General features: G+C 55.5%; 7 protein-coding genes across 7 annotated transcripts; 2 read left to right on the top strand and 5 right to left on the bottom strand.

Annotated features, from left to right (window-relative positions):
* Positions 1-391: 391 nt before the first annotated feature.
* IWZ02DRAFT_453440 (uncharacterized protein) lies at positions 392-1,895 on the bottom strand. Its single transcript, XM_066767652.1, has 4 exons — positions 1,400-1,895; positions 1,240-1,340; positions 740-1,169; positions 392-690 (listed from the first exon to the last, which is right to left on the bottom strand). The coding sequence occupies exons 1-4, from the start codon at positions 1,610-1,612 to the stop codon at positions 628-630; spliced, it is 807 nt and encodes a 268-aa protein (XP_066622668.1). The 5' UTR covers positions 1,613-1,895; the 3' UTR covers positions 392-627.
* IWZ02DRAFT_453439 (cyclin-domain-containing protein) lies at positions 1,872-3,422 on the bottom strand. The gene has a single exon (XM_066767651.1). The coding sequence runs from the start codon at positions 3,041-3,043 to the stop codon at positions 2,099-2,101; it is 945 nt and encodes a 314-aa protein (XP_066622667.1). The 5' UTR covers positions 3,044-3,422; the 3' UTR covers positions 1,872-2,098.
* Positions 3,423-4,751: 1,329 nt separating this feature from the next.
* On the bottom strand, positions 4,752-5,456 carry IWZ02DRAFT_378113 (phosphoribosyltransferase-like protein; the record flags this gene model as incomplete). Its single annotated transcript, XM_066764979.1, has 1 exon — positions 4,752-5,456. The coding sequence occupies one exon, from the start codon at positions 5,454-5,456 to the stop codon at positions 4,752-4,754; it is 705 nt and encodes a 234-aa protein (XP_066622666.1).
* A 79-nt stretch (positions 5,457-5,535) lies between these two features.
* On the top strand, positions 5,536-8,017 carry IWZ02DRAFT_499885 (P-loop containing nucleoside triphosphate hydrolase protein). Its single transcript, XM_066770240.1, has 3 exons — positions 5,536-5,815; positions 5,866-6,360; positions 6,408-8,017. Exons 1-3 carry the CDS (start codon positions 5,686-5,688, stop codon positions 7,766-7,768), a joined length of 1,986 nt encoding a protein of 661 aa, XP_066622665.1. The 5' UTR covers positions 5,536-5,685; the 3' UTR covers positions 7,769-8,017.
* Positions 8,018-9,099: 1,082 nt separating this feature from the next.
* On the bottom strand, positions 9,100-11,633 carry IWZ02DRAFT_285341 (uncharacterized protein). Its single transcript, XM_066763703.1, has one exon. It carries the CDS (start codon positions 11,420-11,422, stop codon positions 9,461-9,463), a length of 1,962 nt encoding a protein of 653 aa, XP_066622664.1. The 5' UTR covers positions 11,423-11,633; the 3' UTR covers positions 9,100-9,460.
* A 474-nt stretch (positions 11,634-12,107) lies between these two features.
* Positions 12,108-12,960, bottom strand: IWZ02DRAFT_520399 (uncharacterized protein; the record flags this gene model as incomplete). The annotated part of the gene is made up of 3 exons (XM_066770767.1): positions 12,108-12,413; positions 12,468-12,803; positions 12,853-12,960. 3 exons carry the CDS (start codon positions 12,958-12,960, stop codon positions 12,108-12,110), a joined length of 750 nt encoding a protein of 249 aa, XP_066622663.1.
* Positions 12,961-14,229: 1,269 nt separating this feature from the next.
* On the top strand, positions 14,230-15,873 carry IWZ02DRAFT_453430 (uncharacterized protein). Its single transcript, XM_066767650.1, has 2 exons — positions 14,230-14,557; positions 14,615-15,873. The coding sequence occupies exons 1-2, from the start codon at positions 14,393-14,395 to the stop codon at positions 15,632-15,634; spliced, it is 1,185 nt and encodes a 394-aa protein (XP_066622662.1). The 5' UTR covers positions 14,230-14,392; the 3' UTR covers positions 15,635-15,873.
* Positions 15,874-16,712: the final 839 nt, after the last annotated feature.

Raw genomic sequence — 16,712 nt, 5'->3', positions numbered from 1 at the left:
ACTTTTTGAGCTGGTCCGTCAAGCTATCGTTGGAGTTGTCGCTGCTGCGTTGTTTGTCGCGGTATTCTCCAACCTTGTCAAGGAGCTGCTTCCGCTTGACGAGGTCCGAATACTTAGAGCTCAGGTGGCCACAACTTGAGAAGAGGGCTTGCTGCTGTTGATTGAGGATGTGCTGGCCGGTTCGAAATCCTGGTGTTGTGATGAAGTTGGAGGCTGATGATGCGGGTTGAGGGACCGATGATAGCCGCGGCACAGTGGGGCGAATGCTTCCCTTTGACGATAAGAGGCGGCGCGAAGAGCACACCGCTAAGGACATGTAGCTTGACGACTATGCGCCCCAATGCGTGATCCTCTCAATGTTGTTGATGTGGTTTAGACGTGATGATGAAATAAACTCCACATTTCCATTGGTTCACGTGACACTTAATGATCAGAGCACTCCAGGCTTGTCTTGGAAACTTCAATTGACAAGATACTGTCTCCATTCGCTCTAACATATTAATATAACAATGTGGCTGTATGCGTGATTCATGCGTTCCCGATGTCCTAAACTCCAAATGCTTTTAATGACAAAAATGCAATGCTCATGTATGCCAGATTCATGATGCGGAAATGCGTGCATGGATTTTAATCCTTCCAGCGAGCCAAAAACTTGGCCATGTCATCAGTGGGGTTGGGAGCAGCAGATTGCTAGATTACAGTCAGTCATGGTCGCAAGTTGGAGACGTCGAAAACCCACCGTTGCCTCGATGCTGGTATGCGTGTATGTTTGACTTTGGGTAACGGTCATTTGAGCATCTGGCGACTTGCCAGCCGCCGTGAACTTGCTGAAGGCGCTAGTGGGATACAGCCTGGTGGTCTGGCTCTTGGTGATGGTCGAGCCGGGAACCTTTTGCATCGGCGCATATCTTGTCAGGCCGGTCTGGAGAGTGTAGGCCAGCAAGTAGCTCGCGTCTGCACTCTCCGACGCGGCAGCTGCCGCTCCGCCAACCTGTTGACGCAGCTCAAAGTGGTTCAGGTCTCCTGGACTCGATACATCAAGGATGTTGTCCTTGAGAGACTCGGCAATGGATTCGGGGAACTTGCCGCTCATACCCTGGAGGCTGAAGCGGGGCGAATAGTTCGTTACTGTCTGCCCGTCCTTTGTGGTCGAAACTATTCGGAAAAAGCTACGTCGAGGCGTCAGCTGGTGCGGGGGAACATGTGGATGCTAAGTCGACTAGCTAGCGTGAGGCTCACTAGGCGTTGGCATTGTCCCCGCCGTCCGAGGGAGAGATGACGCCCTCGGCCGTGTTGCCCTGCGAAAAGCGGCCTTCCTTTGAGATTGTCTTGATAGAGACCTGCGGAGCCAGGTCAGCCAGTGTTCAATGCGTACCTAACACTCTCCGGTGCTGCGTACAAAGTTGTCGTTGGGGCCTGCGCAAAGATCCAGCTCGTACGTCTCCAGGTCTGAGATTTTGGGCGACTTGCCCGACTCGACCCACTCGACCGTTATCGGCTTGGGACCATATCCCACAGTCAGGACATCGCCTTCGTTGACGCTGACGAACTTGACATCGGCAAGGGCGACGGGGACGAGCGCAGCAAAGACCGCTGGGGCGGACAATTTCATTTTCAATCCAGAGTGCCGGACGGCGGTCGCGAGCGAGAGACTTGGGTCGGAGAGGGTAGTCAGTGTCGAGTTGGAGAGGACAGTCGTTGTTTTGGGGCGTTGAGGAGAGTGGGACGAGGCTCAAGTTCCTTGAGCGCGAAGTACGCGGACGGCCAACGGTGAGGCGCGCCGCTTGGGCTGCGCACGCTCGCGCCGCATGGAGGGACCCTGCGTGGCCGCAGCGGCCATGATTTACGAGCACGGCCACCCAGATGCTACTTTTTTTTTTTTTAAAAAAAAAAAAACATCAACACCTTGGAATTGTGGGTATATAATGACAGTTTTGAACAGCGCCGTCGCTTCGGAAAAGACAAGTCGGGACTCGTTGGTCTCTTGAACAAGACACTATGCCCAATGCTCCCCCAAACTCCACAGTACATCCCACTTTGAGCGCTGCTACTAGATGCATATCAGAAAACCAGCCCATGCGCAATCGTGACAAGACCGTCATGCCGTTATCTGAGCACTCCCTGCCCGTACCGGTAGTCTTGGACGAAAGATGGCCGGCAGCTTGGACTGCACAGCAGCAGCCTGCAGTCCCGCCTGCTGCAATGCCATGGTCTTCATGTACAGGCTCTCCGGCGTGAATTGCAGCTCAAAGTCCAACAGGTAGCAGACACTGATTTCCAGCTTATGGAGCTCCGTCTCTCGCACACCACCGACCCCGGCAAATCTCTGTTGCGGATATCGCAGATCCTCGAGGGCCTTCATGGCGACACGCAGGGTCCCGAGGACGAGACGGTGGATGGTGCGGCTGGTCAGTGGGACTACTCGATCTTCGACGGCCAGCTTTAGTATGTAGGCACCGGCGGCGAGGTAGACGGCGGTCGACATGGGACAATATCGTTGCAACCGCATGAGGTATTCGTGGAGAGTGATGGGCGGAGGGCTTTTGGAGAAGAACTTGCGCGCAATGGCCGACTGTTGCTTGTGGACGGGCTCAGCGCCGTGACCGACATCCCTGGCCGACGGCTCGTGGGCGTGGGCCTCGGGACTTCCTATTGCGATTCCACGAAAGGTGGGGGCTCTCAAGTCGTCCGAAGGCACAGGAGTTGCTGGCCTCGAGTTGCTGCGGGAGCGAGTGCCGGGTGTCTCCATGGACACTCTGCGCGGAGTGCCTGGGAGACTGATGGGCGGCGTGGGTGGAATGTCGCCGGCGACGCTTGCGAGGGCCATGACGGCACGACACAGCATCTTCATGGCCGTCTCGGGTCGCATCGTGGCCGGGTCCCAAGCAGCGTCGACGGGTGGTGATGGGGCATTGTGGTCTGGAGACTTGATTTTCGGGATTACGCCAGCATCAGAGGAAGGATTGGGAGGTGCTGGCAGTGGATGGTTGGGTGAAGCGACTGGCGAACGGCTGGCGCCAGCAGTAGCGTCCTGGGCCTCCATGGTATGTAGGTAAAGTATGTGGTTGTTTGGTGATGAGGGCCGATGTGTCGAGGACTACCTTAGGCGGTGTTGAGGGAGCGGCTCCTGCTGTGCGTGGCGGCCATGAGCAGAAGACGGGGAAGCGTGAAGGAGCAGGAGTCGCGTGGGTACATGGAGCAATTACAATCGAGTCCAAAGGGGCAATTTCCAGGGGATCTATCAGTAGAGGGTGGTGTGAAGGGCAGACGTGGAGGACGCAGCGCAGCCTTCGTCGCGCACGCCGACTGTTGCAGCAGCAGTCGCAGGGCAGGCGAGGGACCACGACAACGACGGGACGGGGACCAGGACTAGGCGCGCCAGGCCAGCAGTGCACAGCGCCGACCTGTGCTGTGTATTGTATAGTTTAGTTTTTGTTCTTCAAGCTGGGGACAGACTGCCATGATCTCTCTCCCCTCTCCGTGGCTGATCGACCCCGCGTACAGCCAGCCACTAACACATGGCTCGACTCATGATCACCTTTCGTTATTGCTTTCTCCCCTGCCTTTCTGCCCTTGTGACCTCGACATCTGTTCCTTGTCCCATTATCTTTGAAGTCTTGCTTCGCTTTCGAGAAAGTCTCATTTCCACCTCGAACCAACACAGGGTTCGGTTCTGTTTGTTCTTTGCGGAATACTCGATTGGCCAGCGCCAGCTATTGCCTATTCGAGCTGCCCGATGAGAGCGGAAATTTGTCCGCAGGCAATAGAGCCCGGGCGTCCACCTCATCCTGCAGGCCCTATTTTTGCTGCACATCGTGACCCTCATTCAGGCTCCTCAGCTCCAGACACGCAAGCTTGCAGACACCACTCAATGGACTAGTCGCCTCTCCGCGGTCAATGCTCGGTCGTTTATCGCGCATCGCTCAAGTCCCGAAGCATCCAGCTTGTTGCACCCGCTGATCCATCTTTCCAAGCGCCCGGCCACAAAACATCTCTCGTCACGCGGCTCTGTTCCATGGTCGAGAGCTCTATTTCAGCTCCTTTGTCCGACAAGCCCATGGCCCAGGCCTAGGGCTGCCGTCGGTTGACATTTTGTTTTTTCCAGCCTGCCTTGCTTGCTGTGGTGCATCGTCGCTTGTGAGTCGTCACTTTGTCTCGCTGGCTGTGCTGCTGCTTGGCATCTGCAACCCCTTTGGCCAGAGTCTGCCATTTGAGCCTCAACATCAGATACACCGCATGTGTCATCAGTAGCTTCTGTGCTCTGCGCACGACTTTCATACATCAGTTCATCATACGCAATGTTTCGACCAGCTACTCTTTTCTACATGTAGCTTTTCGCCATGCGTCCGGGATCCTGATGGGGCCTTTGGAGCAATGACTGAAAATCTCAGCCTGCTCAGCCTCAATGCCATGGTGAGCGTATTCCCACATGGTTTGCTCTATTTTGGTCTCAATACGCAGAAAGAGGAGCCGGAAATAGTGATGCGTCCATCTGACCATCTTACAGAATACTGCATCTCTCTGTCTCGAAAGCAAGCCGTAAAGAGATGAAAGCGCGAAAATGAGAGGGGAAAAAAAAAAAAAAAAAAAACCGAAAGAAATTCTGGATATCTATCAACAGAAAGAATTCAGCATGTCTATCAGTCTTCCTCTATAGCTGATTGAGGTGGCTGTGACCTCGGCCTGGAATTGCTCCGGCCTTTCGCTTTTTGTTGTTTGAATTGATCTTCAAATGCTTCAGACTTGGTCGCTTAGTCGCTTGCCTTATACTTTTCCCGGTACTCGAGGAGTCTCTTGAACTCGTCTTCCGACGCCTTGTTCTTTGCAAACTCGATGATGTCGTCCAGGCAGAGAATCGACAGGACGGGAATGCCGTACTGCTTCCTGACTTCTCCAATGGCGCTAGGACGGGGAGTACCATCATCGTCGGTCGCACTGGGCGTCTTTTCCTGCCTGTCTACGGCGATGATGATGCCGACGAGTGTGCCACCCTCCTTCTTGATGATGTCAATGGCCTCGCGAATCGCAGTGCCGGCAGTGATGACGTCGTCTACGATTATGACCTTCTTGCCCTTCAATGGCGCGCCGACAATGTTGCCGCCCTCGCCATGGTCCTTGGCCTCTTTTCTGTTGAAGCTATACGAGACGTTGCCAAACTTGTTCACGTCAATGTCGGCGAGCTTGTCGACCGTCGTGGCGGCGAGAGGAATGCCTTTGTAGGCAGGACCGAAGATGACATCGAATTCGAACGAGGGGTTCTGGGCGACTTCGCTTGCCAGCGTCTGAGCATAGGCAGAGGAGATGGAGCGCACGAGATCGGCACGGTGGAAGAGTCCGGCGTTGAAGAAGTAGGGCGAGATGCGCTTGGACTTGAGAGTAAAGGTGCCAAACTTGAGGGCGTCGGCGGAGACGCACGAGTCCAGAAAGGCAGCTTTGTACGTGGGCAAGTTCGACATGGCGGCGGTGGAGGATGGCCTGAGATACCTACCTTTGTTCAGCGCGGAGGACAACTTTTTGGAGGGGCCGCCTCCCGCGGGCCAGGGACTGTGGAAGATTGGTTCCGCCGCAACTCCGACGACTTTTTTTCGCGCTGCCCTATCGATAGCTGCCGCCTTTTGCCTCGCTGCCCCGAATTCGATTCACCCTCCCCCTCCAAAAGAAAATTTCCAGAGGACGGCCGACAAGATGAAGACCACTTGGAAGGATATCGCGCCCGTCCCCACCTCCCAAGAGTTCCTGGACATCGTCCTGAGCCGCACCCAGAGGCGCCTACCGACCCAGATTCGCGCCGGCTTCAAGATTAGCAGAATTCGCGGTACGTCTGGCTTGGAAATTTGCTACCAACAGCGCTGACGAGATGCATAGGTTTCTATACTCGTAAGGTCAAGTTCACGGCCGAAACCTTTGCCGAAAAGATCCAAGCCATTCTCGACGGCTTCCCTCGCCTGCAAGACATTCACCCTTTCCACAAGGACCTCCTCAACACCCTCTACGATGCCGACCACTTCAGAATCGCCCTTGGACAGCTCTCTACCGCCAAGCACCTGATTGAAGGAATCTCCCGCGACTATGTCAGGCTGCTCAAGTACGGCCAATCCCTGTTTCAATGCAAGCAGCTCAAGCGCGCTGCGCTCGGTCGCATGGCTACCATTTGCAAGAGACTCAAGGACCCGCTTCTCTACCTCGAGCAAGTGCGCCAGCACCTGGGCCGTCTTCCGTCGATCGATCCGAACACTAGGACCCTGGTCATCTGCGGATACCCTAACGTTGGAAAGTCGAGTTTCTTGAGAAATATTTCTCGCGCCGACGTTGATGTACAGCCATACGCTTTCACAACCAAGAGTCTTTTCGTCGGTCACTGTAAGCTTGATTTCACGGGACATGCTTGACTACGCTGACAAAAACAGTCGACCACAAGATGCTGCGTTTCCAAGCTATTGATACCCCTGGTATCCTCGACCACCCCCTCGAGGAAATGAACACCATCGAAATGCAGAGTATTACCGCCATTGCTCATCTTCGTTCCGCGATTCTCTACTTCATGGATCTGAGTGAGCAGTGTGGTTACAGCGTCTCGGCTCAGATCCAACTTTTCCACAGCATTAAGCCGCTCTTCAACAACAAGCTCGTTTTTATTGTCATCAACAAGACCGACCTGAGAAAACCCGAGGACTTGGACCCAGAGACCCAGGAAGCCCTGCAAGGAATGCTCAAGTCGGGAGAAGTTGAGCTCCTTCAGCTCTCCTGCACCACCCAGGACGGTGTCATGTCGGTCAGAAGTGCCGTCTGCGACCGCCTGATTGCTCAGCGCAACGCCGAGAAGCTCAAGGCTGGCACTGCTGCCATTTCTGGCGATGTCAGCGGCCGTCTTGGTGATGTCCTGCGCAGGATCCACGTCGCCCAGCCCATGGACGGCATTACCCGCGAAGCCTACATTCCTGACGCCGTCAAGAACAAGATGAAGTATGACGCCAACGACCCCAACCGCAAGAAGCTGCAGCGCGAGCTTGAAGAAGAGAATGGAGGTGCTGGCGTCTACAACATCAACCTCAAGGAACAGTACCTTCTGGATAACGACGAGTGGAAGAACGACAAGGTTCCCGAAATCTTCAACGGCAAAAACGTGTACGACTTCATCGACCCAGAAATCGAAGCCAAGCTGGCGGCTCTGGAGGCCGAAGAGGAACAGATGGAAAACGACGGCAAGTACGAGAGCGAGTCGGACCTGGAGGATGCCGACGATGCCGACGTGCGGTACAAGGCGGACATGATTCGCGAGAAGCAGGCGCTGCTGCGCAACGAGGCCAAGATGCGCAAGAGCCTCAAGAACCGCGCGCAGATCCCGCGCTCGGCCAAGGCCAAGAAGCTGTCGGAGATGGAGAGCCACCTCGACAGCCTGGGCTACGACACGAGCTCGCTGGCGGCGCGGGCGCGATCGCAGACACGCGGCCGCAGCACCACACGCGGGCGCTCCGACGGCGGCGAAGGAGGCGACGCCGACGATGGCGACGCCATGGACATCGACGACAACAAGAGCGCCATCGAGCGGGCCAAGAGCCGCGCGCGCAGCCAGAGCCGCTTCAACCGCCGCGACGACGGCGTCACCAACGAGGCGGCGCGCTCCAAGGCCGAGCGCCTGGCCAAGCTGGGCCAGAAGAAGATGAACCGCATGGCGAGGCAGGGCGAGGCCGACCGGCACCAGACCGTCTCGCTGCCCAAGCACTTGATGAGTGGCAAGCGTGGCATGGGCAGCACGAGGAGTCGTTAAGTCGTTGTCGTTGTGCATGAGAGTCAGCGTCATCTGGGCGGACTGGGACTACTGGATGGAGAGTTGAGGCGTTGAAGGGAACTCAATATTTGGATTTCGTCGTCATCTTTTTTCTCGGTAATCCTTGTTTCATGTCTACGGTGCTTCAGGCGTTTACGTGGAGAAGAAACTCTAGTCAAGCTGTCAAGAGGAAGTCTGAGGGAACAACATGAGATACTCCTGCTAGAATGGAACGATCATTTGATGTCATCTTTGAAGTCGATCGTGAGTGTTTGAGTGAGTACACAAACAACCCAAACCAGAGCAAAGACAATTCGGTTTCGTCATTACTCAGATACCTACACGTAGTAGCCTACGTGCCTACGTGCCTACCTAACCGCCCGACAAAAGGCGCTGGTGGATACGATCCATCCGTCCGTCCGTCCGAAACCAATCCTTCTATCAATAACAAAACCACTGACCAGCCAGCCACTTCATCAACCCATCTCATCACCATCAGTGGTGCCATCATCCAAACACACTCTGACAAATAGCGACAAGACAGCAGCAGCAGCAGAGATTGAAAAGGCCGCAGCGCAAACGCTCAGTGAGTACCTAAGTAACAGGCAAGAAAGACACCGACACCAAGACCGAAGACGCCGAAACGGCTAAGGAGAGCAAGAGGAAAGGAGAAAGATGGATCGATGGAAGAGATAGATGGAGATGAAGGATGCCCATGCACAGCTAACGCATACAACCAACACAAGTTAAGTTGCATGGAAAGAGATGCCTATCTGTCTGGTAAAGTGAACAACAACAACGACAACAACAACAACAAGAAGAAGAAGAAGAAGAAAGGCAACGACGAAAAGAGAAAAGAGAAAAAAAAAAAAAAAACAAAAGGCAAAACAAAACAAAACAAATCAGACTCAGTCAGCTAGCCAGCTGCCTGCTGCGAGATACAGACATGGCCTCAAGCGACGGGGTGACGCGACGAAACGAAAAGATCCGCAACAAGACTGACTGACTGCGTCAAGACGGCGGCCGTAGTATCCCAGCCCGGTCACAGCCAGCCAGCCAGCAAGCCAGCCCCTAAGACAAGTCGGCAACTGTTGGAGCAGCGGGCGCGCACGGTACTGTACCACATCGTAATGTACTGGGAGGTATAGACGCATCGGCAGCGGCGGTGTTTTGCAGGCTGTTTGTGGCGAAGAGCGTGGACGACATTTCATGTCGATGATAGGTCGGGAGGAGAGAGGGAGGCAGGGACGGGAGGGGGTTAGGGGTACCGGCAGAGCCGCTTAGCGCCGCGGCGTCGTCGGCTGGTGGTTGGACTGGGAAAACTGGAAGCGGTGGTGGTTTGTCTGGGTGTCTTGTTTATCTATTGCTCTCTGGCAGAAAGTGACAGCGACGTGGCGCAGACGTGAGGGGGGAAGAAGCTGAGCTTCTCTCATGTCAGCGCATGGAAGTGGCGGAGGCGGAACGACAAGGCAACGTGCTGGGCTAGGGCTGGCTCGAAGGCTGTCTAGTCGATATGCGATTTCTTGACTGGCTGGTCGTAATAGATGGCTTCGGTTGGCTTCGTCTCTCTCCCATTGTGTCGCCTGCGCCGGCGGCTGCTGGCTGCTGCTGCACTCCAACCTCGTGCGTCCAAAGTCATGCACCCAAAAGTCTTCACATCCACCATGGGCAGACACAGTAAAGCTTCACCACTCATTCACCCTTCGTGCTCTTGACCGGGGTCCCGCTCCTGCCCTCCCTCCGCCTCAAATGCGCCGGACCGCCGGCCCTCCCACTGCCACTCGCCGCTCTACCCCTGCCCGCCTCTTCATCCTCATCTTCGCCGATTTCAAAGGAATCTGTCAATTCAATCAAGTCGTTAATGTCGCCGCCCATGCCCATGGCCATGTTGCCGCTGGCACCGCCACCAACGCCGCTGCCCCTGGCCCCGGGGCTTCTTGTCGCCCTGAGGCCCGGCGAGTTGACGCTCGGGATGCCGCCGGCTGGAGGGACGAGGCTCGAGGCTTTGGTTGCAACTTTGCGCATCCAGCCTTCGATTGCGCCGCCCACTTGCTCCAGGTCGAAGCCCGTACCGCTCGTGCTGCCGCCCACGCCACCCACGCCGACGACCGGCGTCGCGGAGCCGGATATGCGTTCGCCAGGCCCGCCTTCCCCGGTCCCCTCGAGGTTGGCTGGATTCCAGGTTCCAAAGTAATCTTTGCCTGGCGGTGGCGCGAGACTTGGAAGGTGTTGGCTAAAGAGCTTGTTGAGCCCGTCTTGTGCCGGTCCTGGCTTGCGGACATTTCGATTAAAAGTGCCCACGCCTCCAGGGCCGTCGAGTTTGAAAGATTGTGAAATGGATGGCGTGCGGTTGTGGCGCTGCTGCGATGTGACACGAGAACCACTCGACGTGGTAGATGTGGCAGTCTCGCTGCGCTGGAGGTCGAAGGATGCCGAGGGCGTGTGGGTGTGGGACGGTCCGCCGCCGGTGCTACCCCCAATGCTCTCTCTTGTTGTGTCGCTGTAGGTGAGAGACTTTCGCCGTGCTGGTGGAAAGAAGCCCAGATCGCGACGGTGCAGGCGTGCAATCTCAACAGGCGTGTCGCTGTTGGGGAACAGTACCCAGGCTTCGTGACGCCAAGGAGGTTCCGCATTGTTGGCCTGGGTAGCGGATTGAGTAAGATTCGAGGAGGAAACGGAAGCGGGACCGTGCCAGCCATTGGTGGGAAGGCTGGTGCTATGAATGGTAGGGTACTCGTTTTTGGGTGTTGGGAGGAGAAGATCGTCTTCAACGTTGGACTGCGTCGATGGTTGCTGTTGTGGTTGCGGTTGGGAAGCCTCTGGCGGGGGCACCGGTTTGCCCTTAACCCCGCAAGCATCAACAGGAATAACAAGGTGTCTTCGTGATTGTACAGTGTCATTTGGCCACATGCGATTGGCTTTCCGCACCATGGCCGCGTCGCAGTTGTATCGAATGGTGATTCCGGCCAGGGTGTCTTCGGGACGGACTCGGTGAATGTAGGCAAGAGCTTCTCGATCGTCGTGCTCCGTGGGCGGTGCGGATGAGGATATTCTTTCGTCGGAATTCCTACGCTTGAATCTGCCTGTGGCATCCATGCCCAGGTGTCCACTGGCTTGCAGGAGATCCCTCCTCTTCATGGCCCTTACCAGGCTAGCCCGATCCTCATATCCCTCTCCAACCTTGTCTTCCCCACGCGGACCCCATTCGGGCGACACGCTGGATGTGGCCTTGCGGTTATACGAAGAGTCCAAGGGCCTCCTCCGTCGTGGTGATTCGACTCCTCCGGCGGAGCTCCCGAGCAGGCTGGAAGCGAAGCCCTGTAACGTGCTCCATGAGCCAGAAAGCGACAACAATGGATCTTGCGCAAAGCTGGCGGGACTCTGGCCAGGGGCGGCAGAGGTATTGTTTGCATGTCCGGCTCTCTGTGCGGCCAGGGATGAGCCCGTTCTCGAGGGCCCCGGGCTCGGTATGGGGGAGATGGAGCGGGGAGAGAAAGGAGAGGCGTTGCGACTGCCTTCGAGGCTGCGGACGGCGGAATCGTCCTCCTCGTCAAGGCCGGACACGAGGCGTTTGTTCCGCGGACGCAATGAGGACTCTGATGTCAGCTGGGAGGAAGACCGGCGGGTGGAATGCTCGGTGCTGGTGGGGTTCATGGCAGGAGGAGCTGAGGGAAGCAGCAGCCAGCGGGGCGCGATGGAGGAGCGGACTGCAGCAGTGGAAGAGCAAACTCAGTAACGGGGACGAGCGACAGAGGCAAAATCCATGCGTGGGCGGACCGAAAAGGCGGAATTGATTTTTTGGATGGGTGGTGGTAGAGATGCGGCTTGGGTTGGCGGCGTCCGGGTAAGACTAGGTTGCGGTAGCAGTGGGTAGGTAGGTACGAGGTATGTAGGTAAGGTACTACGTACTCCTTGGCCCACCCACCACACTAGGCCACATCGGAGAAAGCGCAAAACTGTCCACGTTCTTTGCATCTGGTCCGTCCGTCTCCACCACCGGAGGCAGATCACGGCTTCAATTTCGGCCATGAACTCCGCTATGCTGACTCCTCTTCCGTACGAAGCCCGGCCGCTGACTTTGGGGCGGTACCAGCTCGGCGCCGCCCGCACCGAAAGATGTCACCATCACCGGGTCACCCTGCTTCAGCCTGGACCACTACAGTACACATGTATTCCACTTTGTTACCTGGCCTACCCTCTCGACAAACGGTGCCGCTGCTACAGTTCACAAGGCCATCGCTTCCCCACTTCTCTGAAGACCTTTGCCCCACTCGACATGTAGGCAGAAATTGATTAGAGCTCATCCCAATTCTCAGGCCCTTGGTGCCCTTGCTCGAACTCAGTACGACCAAGCGTACGGCCCCGGAACGCCTGGACTCTTGGTGACCAACTTGATGTCGATGCACAACCCTTTGGGCTGGTAGCCGTCAATCTCCTGCATAATTTGAAGCGTGCCCTTGTCGTCGACAAGACACGCGCGCCATCCTTTTCCGCCCGTGAAGACGAACTCTCCGTCCTTGTATCCCTTGAACAGTCCCGGTCCTGTGTACTCGCCAGCAGGAATGAAGGCGCTGTGTGGTGTCGAATACCCAAAGTCGCCAGACAGTTCAATTACTCCCTGCTGGCCTCCTGGAACCACAGTGTCCTGTAACCAGTCAGTCACTTTGAGTCGCTAAAAACGAGCTTCGAGTATTCTCACTAGACCGGCGCTCTTGGAAGGAGAAGAACCCGGCTGTTTTCCAGCAAAGACTGTAATGTTCTTGAAGCCTTTGCAATCTGGAAGAGGACAAGAGACTTCTGGCTGCTGGCCGACGACGAATGTCGACTCTTTTGCGTTGACAATCTGGCCGTCTAGGAAATCAAAGTCCTCACGCAAGACGGCCACTTGGTAAGACGTCTCCAACTCGGGAAGCTCGACGAGAATCTTGTCGTCCGTGCAATTGTACTGTAAGTCAGAATAGCAGGATTCCCCGCATCTCTTATGCTTGTGGCCGGCAATGACTGGACAGAGCAAATAGTCGTCGATACAGGTATACTGTTTGACAATGTTAAAAAACAGTTTCTTTGCCTGATTGATCTCTTACCGACACTTCCTGGTAGAGCGCCATCTGTGGTCCGCAGAATTTGATTTCTTGTGCAACTGCTACACCGAGCAGCAACGCACAAGCAATGGACGTCGTGAAAGCCTTCATGATTAGATATTGATGATTTTAAGCCGTACCAAGTCAATTGCTTTTTGGCGCAGACGGCTCTTTAAGCATAGAGCAAAGGACACCACCGGATCTCCATCCTTGCCGTCTTTCCCCAGGCTCGTCTTCTTTCGGAGTTCTCACCAACCAGCGCAGGTAGAATACACGAGAGGCTTCTCGGTTAGCGGGAAGCTAAAACAAGACGGATTGTAAACTTCTCGGTCCAAATACCCCTCCTTTTGATAAGGAGAAGGCAATATCGGGCGACAACTTGCTTTTCGAAATACGAGTTGGGACCCATGGCTGCGACAGTGACGATCATCGCAGCCGCTGATCTCTTTTTCTCAAGTGACTGGCTGGTCGTTGTCGAAGACGGCAAGTTTACAAATCCGCGCAAGCAGACTTGCGAAACCGAGAAGAATTCGAAGAGTAACGAACTCGAGCAAAATTGCGGCAGCTTACCAGCCCGTGTAAAAAACGTGGGGCGGGTTGATTCGACACGGGCCATGGAATCCGCACCGTTTCATCTCCAGTATCTGTCGCGTCTGCATGCCGTGGCCTCGCGTGGCCTTGATACGGTTGTTACGGCCACTATGGCACAAGTTGAATAGCCGTTCAAGATTGTCAAGCCTACAGGGGGGCTCCTTGGCAAGAAGCGAGATTTAGCTTCATCGAGTCAGCGTTTTGCCATGACCTCTGACGACGCGAGGTCCGGTGCCCAAATGACAGTGGAGGTGCATGCCAAGGTCGCAGGTCTTCCCAGTTTCCTAAGTATCAAGCCGGAATGGAAGACGTGCTCCAGAGGAATGTTCGCACGTCATGCCGGAGAGCTTCGTGGAGAGCGGCCGGTACACGCGTCAAATCATGTAGAGTAGAAGCACATGCTGGTAGGCTGTGATGTGCATGGCCCCGAGGTTCCACATGGAGATGGAGATGCTTGGATGCTTCACCAGCAACGATGTCGAGATGAATGGTTGGGAGTCAAGGCTGGTGAGATTAGCACAACCGTTCGCCATGGAGAGAAAATTGGAGGATGAGGACAAGAGAGCGGAGAGAAGGAGGTTTGTTGTTTGAGAGAGCGACGACGATGAAGTTGCGATGTTTGGTGAGGTGGGCGTGCAGAGCAGCAGAGCGCTAGACCCGATCTGATCGATCAGCCCTATTCTTGGAGACCGTCATTGGCCCCACCCGCTCCGTTGCCTCCCGTCGCATTCGGCTCTGCTGACCTGACATGCGCCTGGCCTGGCGGGGGCTCTCTGTTGTTGCCTACCACCAGACACGAGATCGCGCTCCTTCGACATCTTCCCCCCTTTCTCTCTTCTCTTCTTCTTCTGTTTCCTCTTCATCTGCTTTTCTGCTCTTAACCAACTCATACCAACCGCCCGCCCTGCTGATCTATCTGTTCATCCCGCTTGCTTCTCCTTGATCTTTCATCATGGGCGTAACCGATCGCCTCGTGCACCACGCTGTGCGTCGTGGAGTCGAGTACGCTCAGACTCACCGCAACCAGCCCGCCGACCCTGAAGGCCCCAAGATCTCGACTGGCGCTCTGATTGTCTTCTACTCTACCGCCATTGCCATCCTCCTTGTCTACTCTTTGGTACTGTACACTTTGCCCCAGACCCTGTCGTGACTCGACTCGCTGACAGCCTCGAAGGTGCAATACACCCTTCGCCATGTCGTCTCCACTCTCTGCATGATCGAGTCCCCCGCGACTGCTGTAACCATTACCGTTGCCGACGCCGACGATGATGAAGCCCGCGTCGACGTGTCCGACAAGCAGGCCGAGGCCCAGGCCTTCCTCGGTGGCGCTCTCCCCAAGATGTCCATTGTCAACACCAAGCCCATCACTTCCAAGATTCGCAGCACCATCAAGCACATTACGAGCCAGGTTGGTTGGACTGCTCGCTTCCGTGGTATGCTCTTTGGTCTGCTCTACGCCATGGCTGTTGGCGGTGCGTCGTCCCTTCTGAACGCCGTCATGCCTCGCATCATGCTGCCTTTCAGCTTGATTCTCAACAGCCTTCTCGTTGCCATTGTTACCGCCCCCATGCACATGATCTGGACCCACGCGACCATCGCCATGCCTGGCAAGAAGTTCATGGCTCGTTACGCCGCCGTCAAGGGTTCCTACAAGCAGCTGTGGCTTCCTGCCATGGTTTACGAGGCTGTCCAGCTTCTGGTATTCTTCCAGGCTGGCTGCAGTGGACGTCTTGTCCAGCACGACCTGGCCCGCGCCTCCAACACCGACCTGGCAAACTCGGCGAGGTGGCTGGCTGGTCTCCGTATCGCTGGTGTGACTGGCGCTCTGGTGACCGTTGCTCTCTTTGTCGTCTTGCCCGCCAAGGTCCAGCTTGTCCGCGTCGAGGCTTCCATGCTCCCCGACGAGGACGACACCATTATTCCCTTTGACCGCACCTTTGACGGCAAGGTTGTTCCCAAGGTTCTCGGTGGCTCTGGCGCCATCGGCTTCATGGACGCCTGGCGCAGCTTCAACCGCGAGGCACGTCTCCGCCTTATCAAGCTCTACGTCAAGATCTTCCTCATCTCCACCGCCATCTTTTTCCTCGCCGTGCACATCATGGCATTCGAGTTTTGGGCTCTTGCTGGCGAGGCTACCAAGAATTTTGTCGTCATGGCCCACGCCCAGCTCCAGGAGGCTGCCCAGAACCACTAAATCACACCCTATCAATCCTCTGCATAGCGGATCAGCTGCCTGGATACACGCAACAGGCGGAGACCGACCACGGCGTTGTGGCGGCGGTGGATGAGTAGCGGCTTTGGAATGAAATTGATATAGCTTTTGCTCTTTTCTTTGCTTCGAGAGACCCGTGTATATTTTGGAGCGTCAGGCGCGAGATGGCCTCGTATTGTACAACTTTCATACCTATACATCTGGATTTTGGACATTGCTACTTTTCCATGGCCCTTGCGTGATTTCACTGATTTGGCACATTTGATTAACTACACACTTGTGCTCCGCAACGTGTGTATACCACCGTTCACTTGAACTGCCGTTCAGCACAGCACTGGACACGTGCACTGGGGTGAGGTAGGTGGCCTTTCAATCTAATGACGCAATGGCAGGTGTACAAGGTACATACGTGTAGGTGTGCAGCGCCAGCCAGCTAGCTAGCCATCGTATTGTCGGACTCGCTTTCTAGTGTCTTATCTGATTGCGGCTCTCACTCTCCCGTCCGCCCCTGACGTCTCCCTTTTCGCGCTGCCTTCTCCTTCTCCGACGTTGCTCCTAGATATCGAAGTATCTAAATGAGTGTGTCTATGGCTGTTGGGTGGTTAGTAGGTTGGTTGGTCTGGGTGCGGTGCGGGAAATTGGAACGCTCGAGGAGAAGTAAAGTCAAGTGAGCTTGCATGCATGCATGCATGCATGCATGCATGCTTGTAGATGAGAAGATTAATGAGATGAGGAAGAGACGTGGGGGAATTGCGAGATGGCGAGACGGGGAAACGGGGAAACGGGGATGTGGAGATGTTGGGAAAGGAAATGGGAATGTTAGGGAGGGAGGCAGGCAGGCAGGAGCGTGGGGATTGAAGTTGATGAGTGTGTATATGGGGGGTTTTACTGATTGATTGATTGATTGATACATTGATTAGACGATAATTACTGATACTGATAGCTGTCAGTGGTAGTGGTGGTAGTGGTAGTGAATGCCGCAAAGCGCTGCCGAACAACTAGCGCAACGAGATGAGATGAGATGAGATGAGATGAGATGAGATGAGCATGAGATGAGCAT

The sequence above is a fragment of the Phyllosticta citriasiana genome (genome assembly GCF_038021145.1).
Source record: "Phyllosticta citriasiana strain CBS 120426 chromosome Unknown IWZ02scaffold_7, whole genome shotgun sequence".
NCBI lineage: Eukaryota > Fungi > Ascomycota > Dothideomycetes > Botryosphaeriales > Phyllostictaceae > Phyllosticta > Phyllosticta citriasiana.
This window is presented reverse-complemented; position numbering and strand designations above follow the sequence as displayed.